The sequence below is a fragment of the Castor canadensis genome, chromosome 8 (genome assembly GCF_047511655.1).
Source record: "Castor canadensis chromosome 8, mCasCan1.hap1v2, whole genome shotgun sequence".
Taxonomy (NCBI): Eukaryota; Metazoa; Chordata; class Mammalia; order Rodentia; family Castoridae; genus Castor; species Castor canadensis.
The window spans coordinates 2,701,076-2,722,466 of record NC_133393.1 but is presented as its reverse complement, the minus strand read 5'-3'; the positions used below and the strand labels follow the sequence as shown (position 1 = coordinate 2,722,466).

The window sequence follows — 21,391 nt, the reverse complement described above, 5'->3', positions numbered from 1 at the left end:
AACCCTAATATCTTAAAAAAAAAAAAGAAGAAGAAGATAGATGCTGCCAGATCTTCAAAATGGCTTTCCACCCTGAGGTATGTGTGAGAACAGAAAGGCTCTATTTAGAATTTCACAAAAGAATGGATTACCTATGATTACCACTCTAAATACCGTAAATACGCAAGTAGGCTGCTTGAAAGAGAACACAGCAAACTTTAAATTTTAAAATGTGCTCTCTGTTCTCTCACTGAAGTTTCTGGCATGTAAGGTGACAGGCATGATGAATGGTACTGTGCTGAACAGGCAAAGGTTCAAGGAGAAGACAGGGTTTGAGACTTTTTTTTTCAGTACCGGGAATTGAACCGAGGGCTTCATACTTGATAGGCAAGCACGCTACTACTTGTTATCCTTTTGTTTTTATTCTGTTTTTGAGATAGTGTTTCATCAACTTTGCCTAGGCTGGCCTTGAACTCAAGATCCTCCTGCCTCCTCCTCCTACATAGCTGGGATTACTGGAGAGCACCACCACACCCTGGTGGGGGTTGAGATTTTTAAAGGAGGCAAATGTAAATTCTTATCAATACATAAACAGTTAAAGTGACACGTGTTACTTATAATCCTGCCAGTAAATGCATGATCTTGTCTCCTTGTCAATCTACTCGCTCAGCCCTATTTCAAGATTAAGATTCAGGGACTCACCTCCAAATGCCGAAACAGTTCGGTAACATCTTTCCCTGGCATGTCTACCTCAGTCACAGCCTGAGTTTTTGTTTCTAAAAACGTCTGGAGTTTTTCTGAGAGCTTCTCAAACAGTTCAACTTTGGTTTTTAGCTCCTCCATTTTGGCAAGTTTTTCTTTGTGTTTGTGACTGGCTTCTGAAAACCGGACGGACAGGTCTTTCATTTTCGCCTCCAGCGAGGAAGCAGTGGATGGATCCGTTGTCTCCATAAATGTCCTCACCTTTTCATTCATGGCATTTACACTGCTCTGACGCCCTGCGATATCCTGTTCCAACATCTGAAATAAGCCAAATATTGCACGCATTTAATAGCAATGTTTACAGCAATGCCACCGAGTTGTTTTTAATCACTATTCCTAACAATATAAGCTTGTTGGAACTGAATGACACGCCTGATTTGTCCCTGGAGGAATCCCACCCCAAATCTTTTTTCAAGGGACTTTGGAGACCAGCCAGACGCTTACTTCAAAGAGGCAGGGGCTGCAGCCACTCAGCCACCCCTGGGATCCAGTGGAGCCGGGGATTAGCCATGGTTCTAATTTTTGAAAAGCTAGACAACAGCAGGACAGATCTGTCAGGCCTTATGTGCAACTGACTGAACCAATGATAACCAAGGGAGGGCTCAATGTATGCAGAAGCCCTCTATAAGCAATAATATTCATGAAAAACATGAAAAGCCCTTTCACGGAAAAATCATTTGACATAGCTAAGTTTGTGCAATACAACTTTTCACATGGTTATGTCCAGGAAATATCTCTTTTTCCATATCTTTAAATTTATTTAGTGCTGCCTACCCTTGGTGATACGTAACTGTTTCAACTGTAAGTGGAAATATTTTTTCTTTTTAAATAAAATGTCACTCACAATGTTTTTGCTGATGAGATCCTGAAGAGCTGCAGAGTTTAAGGGCATTTGGCCTTGTTCTTTCAGGGAACTTTCCACACTTCCCATCCAGTCCAGCATCTCATCCAGGCCGTCCTGCACACTCAGAGAGCGAGTCAGGGTCATCTGGAGCTTTTCGTTCCGTTGGTTGACAGACTTGGAAAGATCTTCGTATCTCCCGACGATGTCATCTAGTTCAAACAAGCAGACAATGTCAGCACAAGTTCTCTTTGCCCCATTTCTTTTCAAAACATACCAGGGTGGACAGTAAAGCTTCCATACAAGAACTAAAAAAAAGAGAAAAGGATGTTTAGATGATAAATTCACAATGCGTGATCAGATCACCACCTAAAACCTTAGAAAATAAAGAAAGAAGCTACTGGAAAACAAAAAGTGGACATTTTGAAAAAGAAGTTAATATTCCTATCATCTGCATTTGGAAAGACAGTTTTAGATGCGTAAACATTTGAGTTGTTCCAGAGATGAAAGACTGGTCCAAATAGCAAATGGCTAAACTATATACTGGGACTCAATCTGATATTCTGAATTAGGATGCTTATTGATAACTAACTGTAGGGGGAAAGTGAGTCATATACATATTTCCAAGAGACAATGCATAGTTAAATAGATTTATCAGCAAGTGACCTCTCTATATAAAAATAATCCCTCTCCCTCTCAGTCACTCTGTTATATCCATGGGCTAAGCTTTCGTCATCCTTCATAACCAAAGAAAGCTCTCAAATACAGAAACCGAAAGGCGCAAATGAATTAAGAAAATAGGTGCCAGGCAAGATGACTCATACCTAATTCCAGCTACTTGGGAGGTGGAGACTAAGAGGACTGAGGTTTGAGGCCAGTCCAGACAAAGTTAGAGAGACTCCCATCTCAATCAGTATGCCGGATGTGATGGTACAAGACTGTAAACCCAACTATGGGGGAGGTCACAGTCTGAGGTCAGCCCTGGGCAAAACCAGGAGACTCTACCTGAAAAATAACTAAAGCAAAAAAAAAAAAAAAGGCTTGGGGGTATGGCTCAAGTGGCAGAGTGCCTGTCTGACAAGTACAAGGCCAAGTTCAAGACCTCAGTACTGCAGACAAACAAAAAATGTATTTTTTTTGATTGTTGTAAAAACTACATCCCAAGAAAGTAGCTTGACAAACTACTGAGAGGTTTACATTTCAATGAAGAGATAGCCGTGTCCCTGTGACTAAAGCCCAAGGAAGCCCAGGAGAAAACTGGGTGAACACTGAGATGGCACTGAATGAACACAGACTGGCAGGTTCCAGTCTGAGCCCTGTTGAAAGTCTCAAGAGTGGTCACTCTGACTTGCAGCCTGATTGGCACATGAGCCGCTGAACTGGCCAGCACCGAGCCTCAGCAGGATAGGTGACATCAGTGGTCTGTCCAGCCATGACACATGACTTCCCAAGCAAAGTTAGGTACTTTCATATAATTCACACTGCAAGTGCTACTTCTGGCTATGGACTGATGTCTGTGTCCTCCCAAATGCAGATGCTGAAGCCTAACCCAAAATGTGACAGTATTTGTGACTTAATAGGCAATACACACTTGGTCTCTGACCAAGGGTTCCTAACATAGAGCTCTTAAATGTCCTAGTAATTTCCTGACCAATAAGAAGCACTAGAAGAATCTTTGTTCTGCTATTTGATCTTGGACTCCAGTTCCTGACACACAGCTCCTCAGACCTTTGCCATTTCCTGGGTGATGGGAGCATCTTTTGCTCGTATCAGGTGAGGTGACTCTTGACAATTTCCCAGATGGGAGCTGCAGGATGGGTCTGGCTGTCAGAGGAGCTGACGTATTGGAACTTTCAGTTCTGCTCTGATCCTCACAAAGGCAGGGGGTTGAAGGTCAAATTGATACTTATTGGTCTGTGATGTAATCAATCACATCTATGTAACACCACCTCCACAAGAACCTGAGAGCACTGAGTTCTGGGAGCTTGAAGGAGCAGAACACAGGGAGGCCCCAGGAGGGCAGTGGGCTCTGAGGCTACAAGGAATCTGTGTCTCTTCTTCCACCTCACCCTGCACCTGTCTTCTATTTGGGAAGACTTTAGTGACTAAAATGGTACAAAACCAAACCTACTATAAGAATCTTATTTTTAAAAAGTAGTTGTTTTCCTTGGAAGTCAGAAAGATCTTAGAAAAACTCCTCTGTATCCTAAATAGAGTCACACATTCCTAGAAAGTGTTGAAAGAAAGAAGCAAAGTCTTAACTAACACATGAAATTTAAACTAGAAATGAGACTATGAACGCTTAACAATGGGCAAAATGCCTCTTCAAATAACCGAAATCCAATGAGGATATTCTTCCTTCTTCAAACCTCTAAGCCAAAGTCCCTGCAGGAGTGCTTTCCAATGTGGATTTACAAGTCGGTGCGCTGGGATACAACATGTGAGAACTCCCATTCAGGCCTCAAATTCTGCATTTTGTGTTTATAATAACAATACACTTGATACAATGATGCACTAAAATGCACATATACAGTGGCCAGCTTTATTGAGAGGGGTGCATGATCTGAAATGTTTGAATGTCTGTCTGTAAGAACGGAAAAGAGTTTCCTTCTGCAGCAGGGTAAGGCTCCATTCTTTTACCCAGACTTTATTCATGCTCCATTTGGAGGGAAATGTGTGTCTAATCATCTCCTGTGGAAAATTCTGATTTCACGCACTCACACACAGAAGTATGTAATAACTCCCAGATTCACATGATCACTTCACAGAGCAAGGTAACAGATGATACAAGGTATGCTTAGGAACATTTTCTCTAATCCATTAGAGTGTCTTCATTTAGAATTTATCTGTGAGACAGGAAACAAACGAAAAGAATCTCTCACCCAGTGTTTTCTGGATGTCATTCCTGGCTGGAAGCAAGGATCCTCTGGCATCTAAAAGCACTTCAGCCGTTCTCTTCAGTTTCTCCACAGCCACCTGCTGACTGGATATCTGTCCCTGCAGAGCCTGTGGGATCAAATGCTTTTCAGTTGTTCTCAAGAGGACTACATCATTGATTTTTTTTCCAATATGGAAAAATTATTTATAATAAGACAAAGGTCAATTGGACAGAGTAAGCACTACACACTACAAACTTTCATCATAGTAAATTTTCTCTGGAGTTCTTAGAATAAGGTAGTACTAGACAGAAAGAGGCCACATAAAACAACTTCATAAAACAACTTCAGTCCTAAAATTATTGAGTGTACATTCATAATGATTTTGCTGATTCTTGACCATATAACCCTCTTACTGTAGCCTACATTCTTCCATAAGCCCCACCTGTAGGCTTCAATACCTGTATTACCACCAAACCCAAACCCAAACCCAGACCAAAAAAAAAAAAATCTTTGGGACTCTTTCTTACTTTAGGTAAGGAGGTAATTAAGGACTTTCATGTCAGTAGGTATTGACTTAATATTGAGTCATTTTTTCTGTTAATTCTGTGACTGAATAGCTAAAAATTCAACAAGGCTTGCTACATTCTGTGAAAAATGCAAAAGTAAAACCGATGTGAAGTGGACTCATGGGACTCTTCTGGTCTAAGGCAGGAAATGACGAATGCCCGAAGTGAGAGAGGAAAATGTGACTGAAAGTTGGAAGAAAGAGAAATCAGGGAGGGGAGTGAGGACCACGGCAATGATGATGGCAATGTGAGGAGTCCCAAACAAAGTTGGGAAAATGCAGAAGGGAAGCATCTCCTCACAGAAGAGACAGAAGGCACAAAGATGGGGCAGAAAAATTGCCATAGGCAGGGAAAGTCCCATCCAGTTTGAGAATGTGCACAGCGAATAAATAGAATCAGGGCTGGAAAGGCCTCAAAGGTTGGGTTAAGGGCTGGACATGTAATGTGGTGGCAATGGGGAATTATATAATGTCACAGAGTAATGTGCTGAGTGAGGATCGTCCTACAAGGGCTGTCCTACAGGAAGGCTAAGTTCATAGCAGTGAACAGGAAAAACTCAGTGGGAAAGGGACAGAGCAGAAGTCCCAGGAGGAGGAACTGTAGCAGTGTCAAAGCAGTGAGGACCACTGAGACTGAGGACAGCTCCTCTACCCAGGCCACCTGGACTGGAAAACTAAGTTAGTTATAGGGTTAGGAAGGGTCAGAAGGCCTTGGTCACATCACCTAAAGCTGCACTGCCTGATACGCTTGTCACTACTATATACGATCTTTAAATTGAAGTCAAATAAAATTAAGAACTCAATTCCTCAGTTGCACTGGCCACATTTTACCAGTGTCTAGGGGCCAGCATCCTGGACAGAGCAGGTGACAGTACACATCCATCATCACAGAATGTTCTATGAGCTAGCACCTCTCCAGAGGCCAGGAACAGAGGATGGGAAAGCAGAGACGTAGTCTAAGGTTTGAGTCCAGGTAACTAAGAGAACTTGTGAACACAAGAACAGCAAGTTTTTTAGGTGTTAAAAAACTAGATAGCATTTGTTGCCCTCAACGCAGAGAAACTAAAGCAGATACTTTAAAGCAACTAAGACCAACAGAGAAGGGGACCAGGAATTAGAGAAAAGGTTGGTTCAAGAAGAATTAACCTAGAAGGTAACACACATGCACAGGAAATTAATGTGAGTCAACTCCCTGTATAGCTATCCTTATCTCAACCAGCAAAAACCCTTGTCCCTTCCTATTATTGCTTATACTCTCTCTTCAACAAAATTAGAGATAAGGGCAAAATAGTTTCTGCTGGGTAGTGAGGGGTAAGGGAAGGGGCGGGGGGAAGGGGGGAGAAATGACCCAATCATTGTATGCACATATGAATAAAATAAAAATAAAAAAAAAAAAGAAAGAAAGAGCAAGTTGAGGAGCAAAGGAGTTGTTTCAGAGCTATGACTTCCAAGTGCCCTGAGGACTTCATTCTTCAGAAAGAAAGAGCAAAGCTGACAACGGGGTGGGGGCGGGGACGACTTGAACGCAAGAATTGGAAGTCAGGGTCCATGAGGAGATGGCTAGAGGACACAACAGAGAATTATGCAGGCTCACAGAGGACACATATGTGACGGGAGGAGAGAAAGAACAAATGTGATCAAAACAGTGGAAATGGACACAAGTAATGCTATAACCAAAGCCTATGGAAATGGTTTACAGTGCCAGCTGGTTCAAAAAGCATAATGAAAACCAAAAGATCAGGAAGCTCTTGGATTTGCTGCAGAGACCCTGGGGGTCCTGAGTGAGCAGGTCCAGATCAACCGTGGGACTGAAGAGAAAAAGAGGTAGGGGCAGGAGCCATAGGTGAGCATCCTGGAAGTCGACCCCGTGTTCCTAACACCCCTGACAGACCTCTACCCAGGTGAGCTGACTGGCTACACCAGCCCTACGCCTGGCTTTGGTTTCACTAAGGTTCCTGAGCCCCCTTCCCAGTGCTGCGTTCAGATTTCAAAGTCCCATACGTGTAACTAGGGATGAACTCATTCCTGGCCACAGGCCCGGGTTTCCAACTGCTTCTTGAATGTTTCCATCTGGTTATAAACAGTGACCTTAAAACTCAAAAAAGCTAACTCTGAATACATCCAATCACTCCCCACACCTGTACTTCCTCCGGTGATGACACTTAGTTTCCCAGGTACTAAACCTGAGCTCCACCTAGCCTTTCTTACTCCTTTTTTCCACATGCAAAAAACATCATGGCCTAACAATTTTACCTGCTTAACATTTTTTTCAAAATCAGACTTCTGTCTGTGCATTTCTGGATGGCCATGGATAATCCTGCACGTGAATTACTGTGAAAAGACTCCTACCTGTGCTTCTGCCTCCAACGGCTTCCCTAATACAATCCTTAATGTGTTTTATCTAAGATACATATCTGACCATATGCCACTCTGTTTAAAATCTTTCAACAACTTCTCTTCATAACAGAAGCTAAGATTCAAGCAACTCTAAAGGATCCAATGAAGTCGGTTCCCTCATTCTATCTTCAAGCTCATCTTTTTCTACTTCCAGTTCCAGAAATGTCCAGCAACAGTGTTCTTAGTTACTTGCTCCTGCTGCACCCAGTGTCTTCCACATCTCTCCACACCAACCTTCCCATGCAGTCTATTCCCGTCCCCCACACCCCAAGCCTGTCCTCCTCAGCCTTCTCATATCCCACCCTTTAAGCTCAGCCAGGACGCCTTCCCTAGCTCTCCCCACAACCTCCTCTCTGGAGGTCTCATGAATACCCCGTGAGTAATATTCCATTTATCTGTCTCTTCTACCACCTGTAACCTTCTTGAGAACTACAAATCCATCCCATTCAGCTTTCTTCTATCCAACCTTTGCCCAGGCTTGTCATATAGCAAGCCTTGATAAAAGTTTCTGGAATAAATAAATAAGTGGAGTGATTAAGTGTAAGACCTAAAAAGGTTCACTTCTGTTTCAGCATTATTTACAATTATTGTTTAAAATAAATGCCTACACTAATGGCAAAAATCTCAAGTGATTTTTAAAACATAATAAATTGAGAACACACAGACAGCCTGCATACAAGTCAAAAGGCCCACCAAGCTAAGGCCATTCTGGAATCTGTGACCCGAATACCAGACTGTGTGATCATTTCGAGGTGCCAAGGAATCCACACCAGAGTGCATGTGTTCGGGAAATTCTCTCAGAGGCTGAGTTACATAAAGTGGAAGAAATCCCTCAAGACACAAACTGTACCCAGAACCAGACTAGGTCCAAGTCATATGGACAACTTATTTCATTACATGGTTACTGAGAAGATGAACTGAAGTGAAGGGCACTCGCCCCACCTTTTTTTCCTTTAGAACATGAGTTCCTAACAGGGGAAGGGCGTCATAAACTCTAGCAATGGGCCAGCACACAAATGTTTACTCAAGCACACGTGAAAGCTGTTATGGTCCTATAAAAACTCCAATACCATACAGGCCCTACCTATTATCTTAAAACTTTGGAATGGATTATAAAAGAAGTATCTTTTCTTTACCTCTTCCCCTTCAAAAATCACAGGTGTTATTCTCTGTAATTACATTTAAAATAGTAAATAGTTTTAATTTGTGTAAGATTATAATTTAATGATAGTGGTGTATAATACTACTTTGGAAGAAAAACTTGCAAATTAAAGTATGCAAATGTGTGCCTGATACTGTCTTGAATGATTTCCAATGAAACTGACAGAGAGTACTCCAAGGCTGTGACCTTGGTTGCCTTGGCTGCACCAGAAAAGGCTGAAACCTACAAAGCTCTGTGCACTTGTCCAGTGCACAGAAGTCTCCTGACTTAACACCACCCAGTGATCAATGCAAGGTGGACATCTTAGGTCAGTGTGACCTGGCCCCTGGTTGGCTCCAAACCCAGGCCTTCAGGCTCTCCTTAGTGTCCCCAGCACCTCATCTGAGGCTGAAGTCCTGTTTTACCTAGTGACTTCCCTGGAAGGGAATCTTGAGGAGTGTCACTGTACTCCAGCGGTGTCAAACTACAACATGGCGAACAGTTTTGTGACTAACGATGCTAGTAACAGCACGCTACTGGACAGAAATACCCAAATGACCTAAGGGGACACCCAAAGTAGCCTTTAGTAAACGGCAGCATGTAAGTGGAAGTGAGAACATTAAATGTAGGAAGGACTGATTTTTTTCTGACGGTCTCATGTGCTTATATTATTTTTCAAAGGAAAATAAGTAACTGTCAAGTCCGGTTAGTAAAAAGCTGGGTGTCATGGCACATGCCTGTCATCCCAGCCTCTGTGGAGGCAGGCAGAGGAAGGAGTTACAGGCAAGCCCCAGCAGAGTCAGCAAGACGAAATGCAAAGGGCAGTGCTTAGGGTGCGGCTCAAGTGAGAGCTCTTGCACTGCATGCACAAGGCCCTGGGTCCAATCCCCAGTACAAAAAAGAAAGAAACAAAGAAACCGAGAATACCTAATCCTCATAAAAATTCGTCCTCACTACAGAGCTCACCTGTGAGGAAAAGACTTGCATAGGTCAGAAACAACTTCAGCTCCACATTCACCTTTTTAAAAGCATAGGCTGCGGCTTACGTAGAATTCATTCTCCTTGGAGAGCGGCCTTTTCCTCCTTCTCTGTCTACCGTAGGACTAGAGGAGCCTTCTGCAGTGCTCACGTAAACTTTCCTGTCCTAAAGTCATTCTTTGTGTTTTTTCTTTCTTCTTCTTCTTCCACTCCCTCCCATTACATAAAAATTACTTTTTTACAGGATATAATCATTTACTAATACAGACCTAACCCAAAAGTTGTTATTTCTGATTTTTACACTTCCCTACACTAAAAATACTTAGGTTCCTACTTGAAACCCCTGGCATTTCTTACCAAAATAATGGCCTTCAATGTTATAGTACCTGCTCTGCCCCCACCACACCTGCTGCCCTTGAACACATAATTAAGCGGAATAAAAACTTCTTGAACTTGTGGGAAAGAAAACAAAAACAAACAAACCAAAAACCAGGCCTGAAGATGTGCACCGAAGGAAGGAGGCTGACCCAACCTAGGAGGTGCCTTTGCGGGACCAGAAAGAAGCAGTGCTGCCACTTTCTCTACCTCCTGTCCCTCTTTTCCCTCCTCTGACCCTTTGCGAGCATCCCCTTAAGGACTGCCATATTTGCCTCGTTGTGAGTGAGCCTCCTTCCAGCCAGAAGTCATAGGTCTCAGGTAATACCCCACTGTAAGTTCACCCAGTAGGGCACCTGTGTTCCTTGCTAGTAGCACAGTGATGGTTTTTAACTCCACAACTAACATGCAATGAAACTCAGAAAGACAGAGGCTTAGCTGGCAAGCGTGTGCTAACTTCCCAGCTACGGCAGCAACAAGCCACTGTTACCCAGCTGCTCAACGATGAACCAAAACTGTCAAACTCAAAAGTATTGGTCACACTGAGTAAGAATAAAATATTTCAAAAGAGTAATCTCCCCATATGTTATAATTTTAAATCAGTTTAAACAGTAGAGGAGCTAGAGGAGTGCCTCAAGTGGTAGAGGCCTGCTTAGCAAGCATAAGGCCCTGAGTTCAAACTCCAGAACTGCCAAAAAAAAAAAAAAAAAAAAAAAGAATAGAAATGTTCTCTGCCAGTCCGGGTGTGGCTGAGACTTTCACAGTCACACGATTATGACTTGAAGCTTGAATTTCTGAAAGGGCAGGTAGTATTTTGGAGATCTATGCTAGCTAGGTAATAACAGAAGCCTGTATCTCTCTCATTATGAGATATTCAATAGGAACCCTAATCCTGGCTTTTCAAAACACTGACTATTACAGGGACATCCCTTCTTCCTTTCCACCTGTCCATTCAGGAGCAAACACTTACTGAGTACTTACCCTGGGCCAGGTAAGTGCTATAAGTTCTGGGATACAGCAATGAACAAAACAAAGACATTTGCCTTTATGCAGCTTAATTCTAAGGAAGGAGGGGAGAGTGGATAAGGTAAGTAAATATAAGTTAAAAAAAAGTGATCTGGACAGTACTGGGAGTTGGTGGGGGGATGGCATTAGAACATAGGCAACAAGTCGTAATAATAACAGTAACGTCAAACCAGCTAAATAACCAAGGAAAATTAGTGGACTATGGAGAAATAAAGTCAGAACCCTCCCTGGCGGGAGAGGTATACTTTTCTCATCCTTTGTCCCTTGACCCTGGGTACAACATCCCATAAGTATGGGGCAATGGAAGCCTTTCATAAGACTCATGAAGGACTGCTCTCTCTTTTCTCTTTCTCTCCCTTCCTTCTTTCTTACCTTGGCCTCTTCTAACTGCCTTTGCAGATTTTTGGGGTCCACGGCAATAGGTTCGCATAGATGTTTGCTTGCTGTGGCCTCACAGGCCTGGAGCCCAGAAAGAAGCCCACAGGAGGCATCTTCATAGTGCTGGTATTTGTCCACCAGGTCTTTAAGATTATTTCCAAGAACACTGCACTAAAAAGCAAAAGAGCAGGCAAGGGAGATTAAAGCTCACTCTTTTCTTGAGTGTCAGAGAATCCTAGCACCTATGTCACTTGAAAAAAGCAGACTTTAACCAAAGTTATAACTAAAGTTTTCTCTTTTACATGGAAGTCAAAAAGTTACCAGACGAGGAGATGGTTCCAGATTTACATCAAGTCAAAAACATACTTATAAGGAATCATCAGAAGAGGTGGATTTCCTGGGCCCCTTCCCTGAGTTTTACGCGTGGTGCATGAAGACATGTATTTGATGGAAAGATTTGCCAGGCACTTAGTAAATCACTTCCCTGGGAGGACAGATGGTTAGCACGAAGAGGACCAGTGGTGCACATTAAAATGACGCAAAGGGAGGAGTCAAAGTGCTCTGGGGTCACTCCTGCAGGCTGGTACCTCCATGCACACAGTGTTCTCAGGCCCTTGTATTAAAACACGACTCTTCTGTGCCCACAGAAACAAAAGAAGTAAAACAGCCTGCTGGTCATGAAGTATGGGAAATAATACACTGATCGAATATACGTGTAGGACAAGTAGCCTCCGGGTACATGTGAAGAGACCATCTGACAGGAAACTTCAGGTCCCAAATCTCTCTTTTTGCTTAGAGTTAACACAAAATTGCCCCCTAGTGGTCAAACTGGGTATCAGAGACTTGTAGAGCTAAGGTTTCCTGGAAATCTCAGTCAAAACTAGCTTCCTGAATAACTTTTAGGCTCCTGATCGTGAAACGCCCAGTTCAGAAGTAAATCAGATGAAGCTCTATTTTCCCCCGTATCCGGTTTTAGGTTTTGCTTCTGAATTCAAAACATGCGTGAAGAGAACACAGTAGAAACTAATCACAGATGCAACTTCCCCTTAAAAAGTAAAAGTACCTTGGAGTAGAGAGACCTGAACCGATCCGTTGCCTGATCCAACTTGCTCTGGACCTCCCTGTGTGTCGTGGAAGTGTCGATGTGACCCTGGTCACCCTTGCCGACGGCTCTCGTGCTGCAGGATTTGGCAGCTTCTAGCACCCTGTTTGCTGACATCGTGATGTACCTCAAGTCACCTTTGTGAGAGATCACGTCTTCTGAGAAGCTCTTGTGCCTCTTCAACTTGGTCGCTAATCCACCGAAGTCGTCAGCACCCGCCTCCAGGTTTTCCAGCTCTTGCTCTGACTGCTGCAACCAGTGCTGGAACTCACCGTAGTCAGCATCAAACTTCTCCAGCTCCTCCCGCAGGGAGCGCGTTAACCTCATCTTCTTCTCCGCCTCGGCCAGCGCGGTCTCGTAATGCGCCTTCAGCTCCTTCATGTTCCTCTGCAGTTTCTCCTTTTCCTCCGGGGCCAGGTAATGGCCCTGCTTCTCCAGCAGCGCCCGTGCAGACTGCGTGGCCACGATGACCGCCTGGTGCTGGGAGGTGAGCTTCTCGTGCTGGGCCTGCGTGGAAACAAACCGGCCATAGCTGAAAGCTGGCCCGTCTCCCGTGTCTCAGGACCACCGGGCCTCAAGGAGCCACGGCAGGTCCGCTGCATTCCCACCCCTTGCAACCTGTACAAAGCTCCCCTCTCACTGGTGAGTTTCAGAATAAGAAGACTTGTGTTGGAGCTCCCAACTCTGTTTTTTTAAGAAAATCTCTCACCTTCTCCATTAATACTTAGATAACTGCATAGGACACATGTTAATGAGAAAGTTGGGAAAAATGTACCATATTTCTCTTCCAATTCTAAAATTAGCATCTATGATCTAATTAGTCACTGCTTCCTTACAATCACTAATAGGGAATACTAATATCCTAACTATTGAGCAAATAAATACGACATTTTTAATTAGGAAATGATCCTGAAAAACATGTAAATAGGAAAAAAAAGAATCCATGATTTTTCAATCTGTAAAAACATTTTGAGAACAATGTACAGAGAAGCCCAGTGGAACTTAAAAGGAACTGACATGGTAAGAGTACACTGGGGATACTTAGTCTCACTGAACCTGTTTCCTGCCTGTGCACATAGAGGACTCCCTACCCATCACAGGACCTGGAAACCACACCCAAGAAAGCACACAAAAAGTGCTTCCTGCAGAGCCTGGTATGTTCCAGGAATTCAGACCCACTCTGAAGGCTACAGGCAGCTCTCAGGCAGGCGTGATGCCAACAGTTCAGTGTGCAGAGCTACCAATCGTCTCAACCTCAGGGTAGCAGGTGCGCCTCCAGAGGCTGCACTTCTTTTCCTTCCAGCCCTAAGAATCTTCTCCCAACATACTACACAAGTATGGCAAAAAGGATAGTAAATCTTCTGAGCAATTGTCTACATTTCTTGCCAAGGCTTCCATGGAGCCAAAGGACTTGAACCAATTATCTGAGTGCTCTTTCTACTACTTCAGCCTCTCTGTGGTTCCCACCCCAACCCCACCCTACACAGGTAGACACTTCAGGAGCTTCTTCACCTGTCCTCTTTGTCTGGTGGGAGATCTTTCATTAGATATCCCCTAGGCTAACCCCCCTCCCCCCATCTCCTTAAGTCTTTGCACAAATCTCATCTTCTCAATGGGGTTTATCTTGACAACCCTCTTTAAATAATGAAAGCTGGCCCCAGCCCCATACTTGCCACTCTTACCCAACTCCATACTCTTTCTCCCTTAGCACTCACCATCTTCTAACCAACCATGTAACTCAACTATTGTCTACTGTGTCATCCCCACCCACTGTATGTGAACACCAAGACACGGAGTTTACTATTCACTGGGGAATCCCAAGTGTCTAGAACATGGATGGACTGAGTAAAAATGAGTAGTAAAGCAAAAAGGACTTAGAAGCAGTGGCACCAGACAATCATTCAGTGAGAAGTCTGATTCCAGTTGGTCGGCCGAGAGAGACTCAGTAACATCTATAGCCTGTCTGTAACAGTGCCTGCCACACTGTGGGCACAGATGAGTATTTCTGATGGAACTTCTCCCAGAGACCATGTCTTTGGCATTTGAATTTTATTCATATGCTACCATCCAGAAGGGCTTTTCATGTAACAGGGTGGACATACAGAGAACCCTTTCTGTCATAGATGAGGGGTCTCAGGCTAAAGGAGAGGAAGGGCTTGCCCTCGAGCATGACATAACCACAAAAGGCTGACATCCCTGGCTCAGGCCTCTGTCATCTCTACTCTACCAGCAGTGGCGGGGAGGGGATCGCTAAGCATAGTCACAGAAGTAAAAAGATTGCAAGAAATGTCAGCCATACCCTAGGCTAAAACAACCGCTATTCTGTGACACCGCTATGCTTCAGTTCTCTCACTGACGTTTTTCTCTTCTTTAGTCAAGTTATCAGCTTTTCCTAACTCCTTTGTAACTGACACATCAACTCTCTTGGGGAATTCATCAGGTGTTTCATTTTCGGAGACAATTACAGTAAGATCCTATGACGGTGTCTTCAAACTGTCGTAGAGTAAAACCCTCCCACTCTTCTCGTGGTTTAATTTCTATTTTCTGTAAGAACCTCATAGACATCCGCCTGTTCCAAAGGTTCCAGGGGAAATGAAACAGAACTGCAAATTTTCTTAAGGTCAATGCTGAGATCACATCACCAGTGCTGTGACACTGTTACAAACGGCTCTTTGAAAGCTGCCTTTGCTTCCACGGCAGCAGCAGTGCTGACTCTTCCCTCTACGGTACAGGGAGCTTCTTTAAGGCTTTTATTTATCTTCTCAGCCAACAGCCTGTGCTGTCCGGATGAGCTGAGCTCAAGGATGTGAGGCAAGCCAGTCTGCAAACACACCAGAGTTTCACCAGAGTGGCTGAGCACGAGGCTAAATCCAAACTCCACTCCTCAGGAGAGGTGTAACCTGGGTGAGCTACCTGAGCTCTGTGAGTTACAAAGACTCAAACAGTAACTGGGAGGAGTACATAGGTAAGACAGAAAGAGCTGGTCCACCATCACTGCTCTGGAAATGTTAACCATTAGTTCTATTAACTTTTTACAACGAACTTCTTATAATACGGTTTCATCCATGCACAATGTCACACCTAATGACTTCTCATTATTTTTTATGTGCTTAGAGCTTTCACAGTAATTTATGTTTGATATAACAATGAACCCAGCAAACAAAGACTTTCCTCTCTGTGGCCACTGAGGCATGGTATGTACCAAATTGTTTCTATCTTTCCTGAACTGGGAAAGAAATTTGAGAGTGTTATGTCTGAAACAACACACCTTGACTTTCTGGTATTGCTGGTTCAGATTCCCCTCCGTGGTTACAATGCGCCCGTCAACATCTGTTTCCAACAAGTTCCCGTTAACTTCATCCTCCTCTCCAATCTCTGACTTGCCATCGCCTTCTTGAAAATGGGTCCCGTTCTGCTCAATGACCTGCATGTGCTTAGTCCCCTCCCGTTCTGAGTCTTTGTCAACTTCTGACAACCAGTCCAAAAGGCTTTCGATTTTGGTTTTGCTCTCTTCCAGCTGCCTTACGGCTGCAACCTGGGCAGGGAAGGTGCACAATTACAGACACAGGTCAGGCACACTTCAAATAGTTTCCAAAAGTCACTGTTCAGGGAGTTTTAAAAGATAAAAACTGACATGCCCTGGAAATGGGACACACTGAAATTAAACCTTAAGGCAACTTACTACTCTCAAAAGCACACCCCTACATTTTAGCTGTAACTGATGAGTGACTATCACCTCCCAAGTCCAAGTCTCACAAACCTGCTTCACATTTAAGAAAACGTTAAGCAAAGTCATCTCGTCAAACCCTTTGTGGTATTTGGCCAAGTACATGTCTGGGAACCCAGAATTCCAGTTCTGGCCCTAAATATTGTTCACTACCATTGATATCACTTAATAAAGTCAAGCAGCTGTTACATTAATCATGTTTGACAAACCAACAGTGTGCCATGCATTTGAGTAAACACCTTTTCAGTTTCTTCCTTGATTGCTGTTTTCACAACTTTATCCAGCTCCTTTTTTGATTGTTCTGCCTTTAAATTCAGCTGTTCGCACTTTGTCTTTGCTTCACTAAGTTTCTGTTCAATCAAAGCCTTGTCCTCTTGTGATAGCTTTTCACCATTCTCTTTCAAGAAGTTTTCTGTGTTTTTCACTATTTCTGCCAATGCCTGTGCACTTCCTTGCATATCTTTCTGCAACTCCTTATAACATGGAAGAAAAAAATGTTTTATTAAATAATTGCACATTTAACTCTTTCAGAACTGTAATTCTAAAAGAAGGGTGCAGAGAGAGTGTAACCACGTGGTTTAAAAAGAATATTGACTATAAACCAGCAGAACTGCTTCGTTGCAATGATAATAATTAAGTAATAATAATTAAGTAATTTGAAATCTTAACACTGAAGTAAAGCATGAGAACTGTGAGCTTAACAAAAGGATGTAGTTTGCAAAACACTAAAAATATATGTGTTTGGTATATACTCCATACAAATAGGCCAGATTTTTTTTATATTATATAAGCACATTAACGAACTCTTGTAAATACACAGTAATACATATTCTACACACTGAATTTTAAATATATGTATTTATTGCTCAGGATCAAAAACAAAATATTTCTCCTGGTGACTTAAGATACTTTCTTCTTCTGAACACCAAGCTCTATAACATTTAATGGCTGCCAGGAGGCTCACCTTTACAGCTTTCTCTATCTAGAGAAAGGAAATTTCCTAATTTTACCCTTTTCCTTTGTTATTATGCATTTCTGTGTTTGAGTTTCAATATTATTTTTCTCTACACTTTTAGTCTCCTCAATTTTTTTGGAGAAGTATTTGAATTGAAAGAGATCCTATTTGCGGGGTACTACTGGCTCATGCTTGAGAGGCTCAGATTGGGAGGATCATGATTTGAGGCCAGCCCAGGAAAATAGTTTGTGAGACCCCCCCCATCTCCAAAATAATCACAGCAAAATAGACTGGAGGTGTGACTCAAGTAAGCATGAAGCCCTGAGTTCAAAACCTAGTCCCACAAAAAAAAAAAAAGCAAGAAAGAGAAGGACTCCAAACTGATGGCTATTTCTTCTGATTTACAATGCAGCAGGTTGGCTTTAAATGGATTCAAATTTTAACTCACCACATAGGTATTTCCATTATGAAGTCTTCTCCTTTAAGACCCAATGTCTTACCAGGAAAGTCAAGAAAATTCTAATCTGGCCTGCTTTGAGTTGGAAATCTAACTTTGAATATAAAGTTTCAAGGTCATGCCTGGAGCTCTAGGTATGCCTTGCTTCTGGAAATCTAAAATTAGTGCTATTATTCAACAGTCTTAACTGCCTTCCAAATGACAGTAATTGAACCTAACAGGAATGTACAGTGGCCAGTACTAAATTGAATTCTACCTCTTGCTTGGACTGGTATTTCTTTAATTCGGTCGTGCCATCTCCAATCACGAAGGCTTCTTGGTGACCAATTAGTCGGTTTTCAGTTTGAGTGAGGAGATCACATATCCCTTGGAGTTTGTCCTTGTACTCCTGTTGACGCTCTGCCACAATCTGAAGTAGAGAAAACCCAGAACATCTTCAGTGTGTGCCCCCCAGATATGACAGTTTCTTATAGAACACACTTTTCAACCTTCCTCTACTAAGCTTTTACGAGTATGCTGTAAACATGGTAGCAGTGGGGTACACACTGAGCAAAGAGAGACAGACAGAATGAGGATGTCCCATATATAAGGAAAGAGAGCATGTCTGGATGAAGTTGCTCAACAGGATACTGCCCATGCATATGTGTGAGAGATGGAACTTCTGACCAACAGGAAGAAGCATCCCATTTTCTTAAGCTCTCGAAACCTGCGACACACACTGTTAATTCTGCAAAAGGACACCAAAAGAGAAGTTAGTCATGATTTGAAGTTAACATATTTGATACGCATTTACAGGTTATCGTGCTAGAGACAATGTCTGGGTGCTTCATGAAATCATAAAAGGCACAATGCATGCAAAACTTTTACTTAATCACTCTGGCTAATTGTGTTCCGTTTCTTTGCTCATTATTGCTGTTAGGTATGGCATTTTAGCACAACTCTAAATATTCCAAAAGACCAATCAGTCAATAGCATTACTTGTGATTTTCATTTTCCTATCCTACATACACTGATCATTCATCTTGTAGACACAGTAAACATAGCTCATTGAGGGTTTTATATAAATTCTGTGATCAGTGCTCACAAAAGTACCAGATAAGCACTATTATTATTTCCAATTTAACAACAAGAAACCCAAGGTTAAGTGGCTTACTCTCAGTCACACAATGAGTGATGAGAGCAGATGGGATGCAAACTCAAGAAATCTGGCTCCAGAGCCCTCGCTCTGAGCTGCTGTGCCTCACCACTGCCCAGGGAGAAAGACACTCTCTTCCCTCTGTTCATCAAGTTATTCCCAGAAATTTCAGAGTGCATCCATATTTCCTATTTTTAGGGAAAAAAAATCCAGACTCTCACTTAACAAAATTAGTTCTAGAGAGTCACGAAAATGAAAATCAAGGAAATCAGAGGGTCATTATGAAAAGCAGTATTGATATACACTGTGGGAATGCTACAGTATATCCTGTCCACTAATGCCCAGTGCATGGGTATCTGCATTAAAGTGTCACACTGACAAAGTAAAAACAAAGAATTCCAATTCTACAAAGAAGGGCAAACCTTCTGATCGTCAAGATCTTGCTCGAGCTGTAACTGAGTCTCCAAAAGATCCACCTGGGCAGCTGCAGATTCCTGCACATCAAGGAAACTCTTCTGAGTTGTATTTAAGAGCCTCAGCAGCTGTCTGCTCTGGCAGGGGGACAGAACTTGTGCATATTCAGAAATGAAGAACTGCACATCAAAGGCAGTTGTCTCCAGCTGAGATTTCGTATGTCCAAGGTCTTTTAACACAGTCTGTGAACAAAGTTGTTCAAGTTACCAACAGAGAGCCAAGCCATGAGAAGTTTACACTAACAATTAAATGGATTTCTAAAATAAGTTCTTCTATCTGGTATTCAAAGGTTTAATGACATTTTCAGTATTCATCAACAACCTATTTATCACCTAGTAATACAAATAATTTAAGTGTGGTGATAATTAGTATTATATAAAAAGATAAACAACCCCTCCAAGAGTATTACAACTTTGCTTCACATATCACACTTGAAATGAAACGCTGACAAAAGGCCAAGATCCAACTCTATGTCAGAGGAAGAAAACGTGGACATTACGACATCACTGGGGAACATTTAACAAGACAATGGAGAATCTGAAATGTGAATGAAATGAGTCAGAATTTCAGTTTTCTGACTTTAAGGCAAGGAACCTATTTATGTTTATGAGCATGGTGTTCAAATTAGGAACTTGGAAAACACTCATGCCAAAATTGACTACCACACAAAGACTACTTACAATGTTACACTTTTATGTGAGTAATTTTATATAACTGAGTTGTTGCTCCTCTGTATTTATGTGAGTGATACATAAATAAATGCATAAATACAGATGCAAACACTCAGTGGTAGTGAGAGTTTGATAAAGCTTTTGGGATAACATCACAATGGCATTCATAGGTTGTGATTATTTTGCAGTTTGTCAACTATGAACAAAGAAAGGAAATAATCCATTATAATCTTGAGAAGTCATTTTTCTAATCACTTCTATTAAACCCATAGGTTCTGTAACAGACTTTGTCGTTTTTATGGTGATACTTGCCTTCAGAAACTCCAAACTTGGCTTTACATGTTCAGCATCTCCAACATTCTCAGTCTTGACGTCCTCCACAGCCTTGCTTTTCTCTGATATCCAGTTTGAGAATGACGTAAGTTTATGCACGAAGTCTTCATGGGAAACTCCTAGTTTTGACTAGAAAACAAAAATTGTGCATTTATTTCTATCTGCTCCCCAAATGTCAAAGTCCTACAGAGAGCAATTCTTCTTAAGAGTTGAACAAACGAAACACTTTGTCATACGACTAAATTCTCAAATGTTCAAATTTTATTTAAGATTCAAAATTTTCCCTCGTATGCCTACCATTTCAGAGTCAACTGCAAGCACGGTCTGCCTCATTCTTTCGGAAGATGCACTGCTGAGGGAGGAGAAGGCAGTCCACAGGCGCTGGTGGCCCATCCTCAGCTTCTCCAGATGGCTTCTGGGAAAGTCACTGGGAAGAGACTGTAAGAACTCCTCTGCCAACTTCAGATCTTTCCTTAGAATCACAGCAATTGGCGCCAATCCCAATTCAAATGTCTGCAAAGAAAGAGACATTTTTTTCCAGATTCATTTACTAGTTCGTGAAAAACACAAATATAAAACACGAAAGCAAAGTACTCATTCTTTGCGAATCTAACATCAAATAGGCAGCTGCAACAGTTTGGATCTGGAACGTCCCTGAAGGTCCACGTCCTGTTTCCCAGCTTATTATTTTGGGGAAGTGAGAGGAACTTTTAGAGGTGGGACCTAGTGGGAGTCTTTCAGGTCACTGGGAGTGCCCTTAAAGGGTACTATGGGATCCCAGTCTCCTTCTCTTTCCTTTGCTCTTCAGTCACAAAGTAAGTGGTTTTGCTCTGCCATGTACACCCCACCACAATGTGCTGCTTGCCCAGGTGTAAACAGGACCAGTGGATCAAGGACTAGAATCTCTCAAACTCTGAGCCCAAATAAACCCACTATCTTTATTAGTTGATCATCTCAGGTATCTGTTCTACTGAAGGAAAAGCTGGTGAGCACAGCAGCACACAATTCTTACCTCTAACTGTTTAAGTTGATGCTTCAAAGCTTCTAGATTGCTATCCACAGACTCCTGGGTGTCTAAAGGGGGTTTCATATCTTGAAGCAAAGTCAAATACTCATGCATTTTTTCAGTGTGCTGGGAACACTGTTGCAACTCACTGGAAAACTGAGAGCAAATTCAGATGTTACAATTCAGTAGCCTTTATGCAGACTTTAAAAA

At 42.4% G+C, this 21,391-nt stretch overlaps 1 protein-coding gene across 32 annotated transcripts in view; it reads right to left on the bottom strand.

Annotated features, from left to right (window-relative positions):
• The window catches only part of Dst (dystonin), a 410,574-nt gene that overhangs the window by 97,645 nt on the left and 291,538 nt on the right, over window positions 1–21,391 (bottom strand). For 24 of the 32 annotated variants that reach the window (XM_074081831.1, XM_074081836.1, XM_074081834.1 and 21 more), the window contains 12 exons: window positions 21,188–21,337; window positions 20,473–20,688; window positions 20,155–20,304; window positions 19,120–19,353; window positions 17,819–17,971; window positions 16,390–16,623; window positions 15,692–15,958; window positions 12,385–12,930; window positions 11,316–11,492; window positions 4,465–4,588; window positions 1,586–1,794; window positions 682–999 (listed from right to left, as the gene is read on the bottom strand). In XM_074081831.1, the coding sequence (XP_073937932.1) occupies window positions 682–999; window positions 1,586–1,794; window positions 4,465–4,588; window positions 11,316–11,492; window positions 12,385–12,930; window positions 15,692–15,958; window positions 16,390–16,623; window positions 17,819–17,971; window positions 19,120–19,353; window positions 20,155–20,304; window positions 20,473–20,688; window positions 21,188–21,337 (2,778 nt within the window). The other 8 variants (XM_074081852.1, XM_074081853.1, XM_074081854.1 and 5 more) reach the window with 2 other exon arrangements.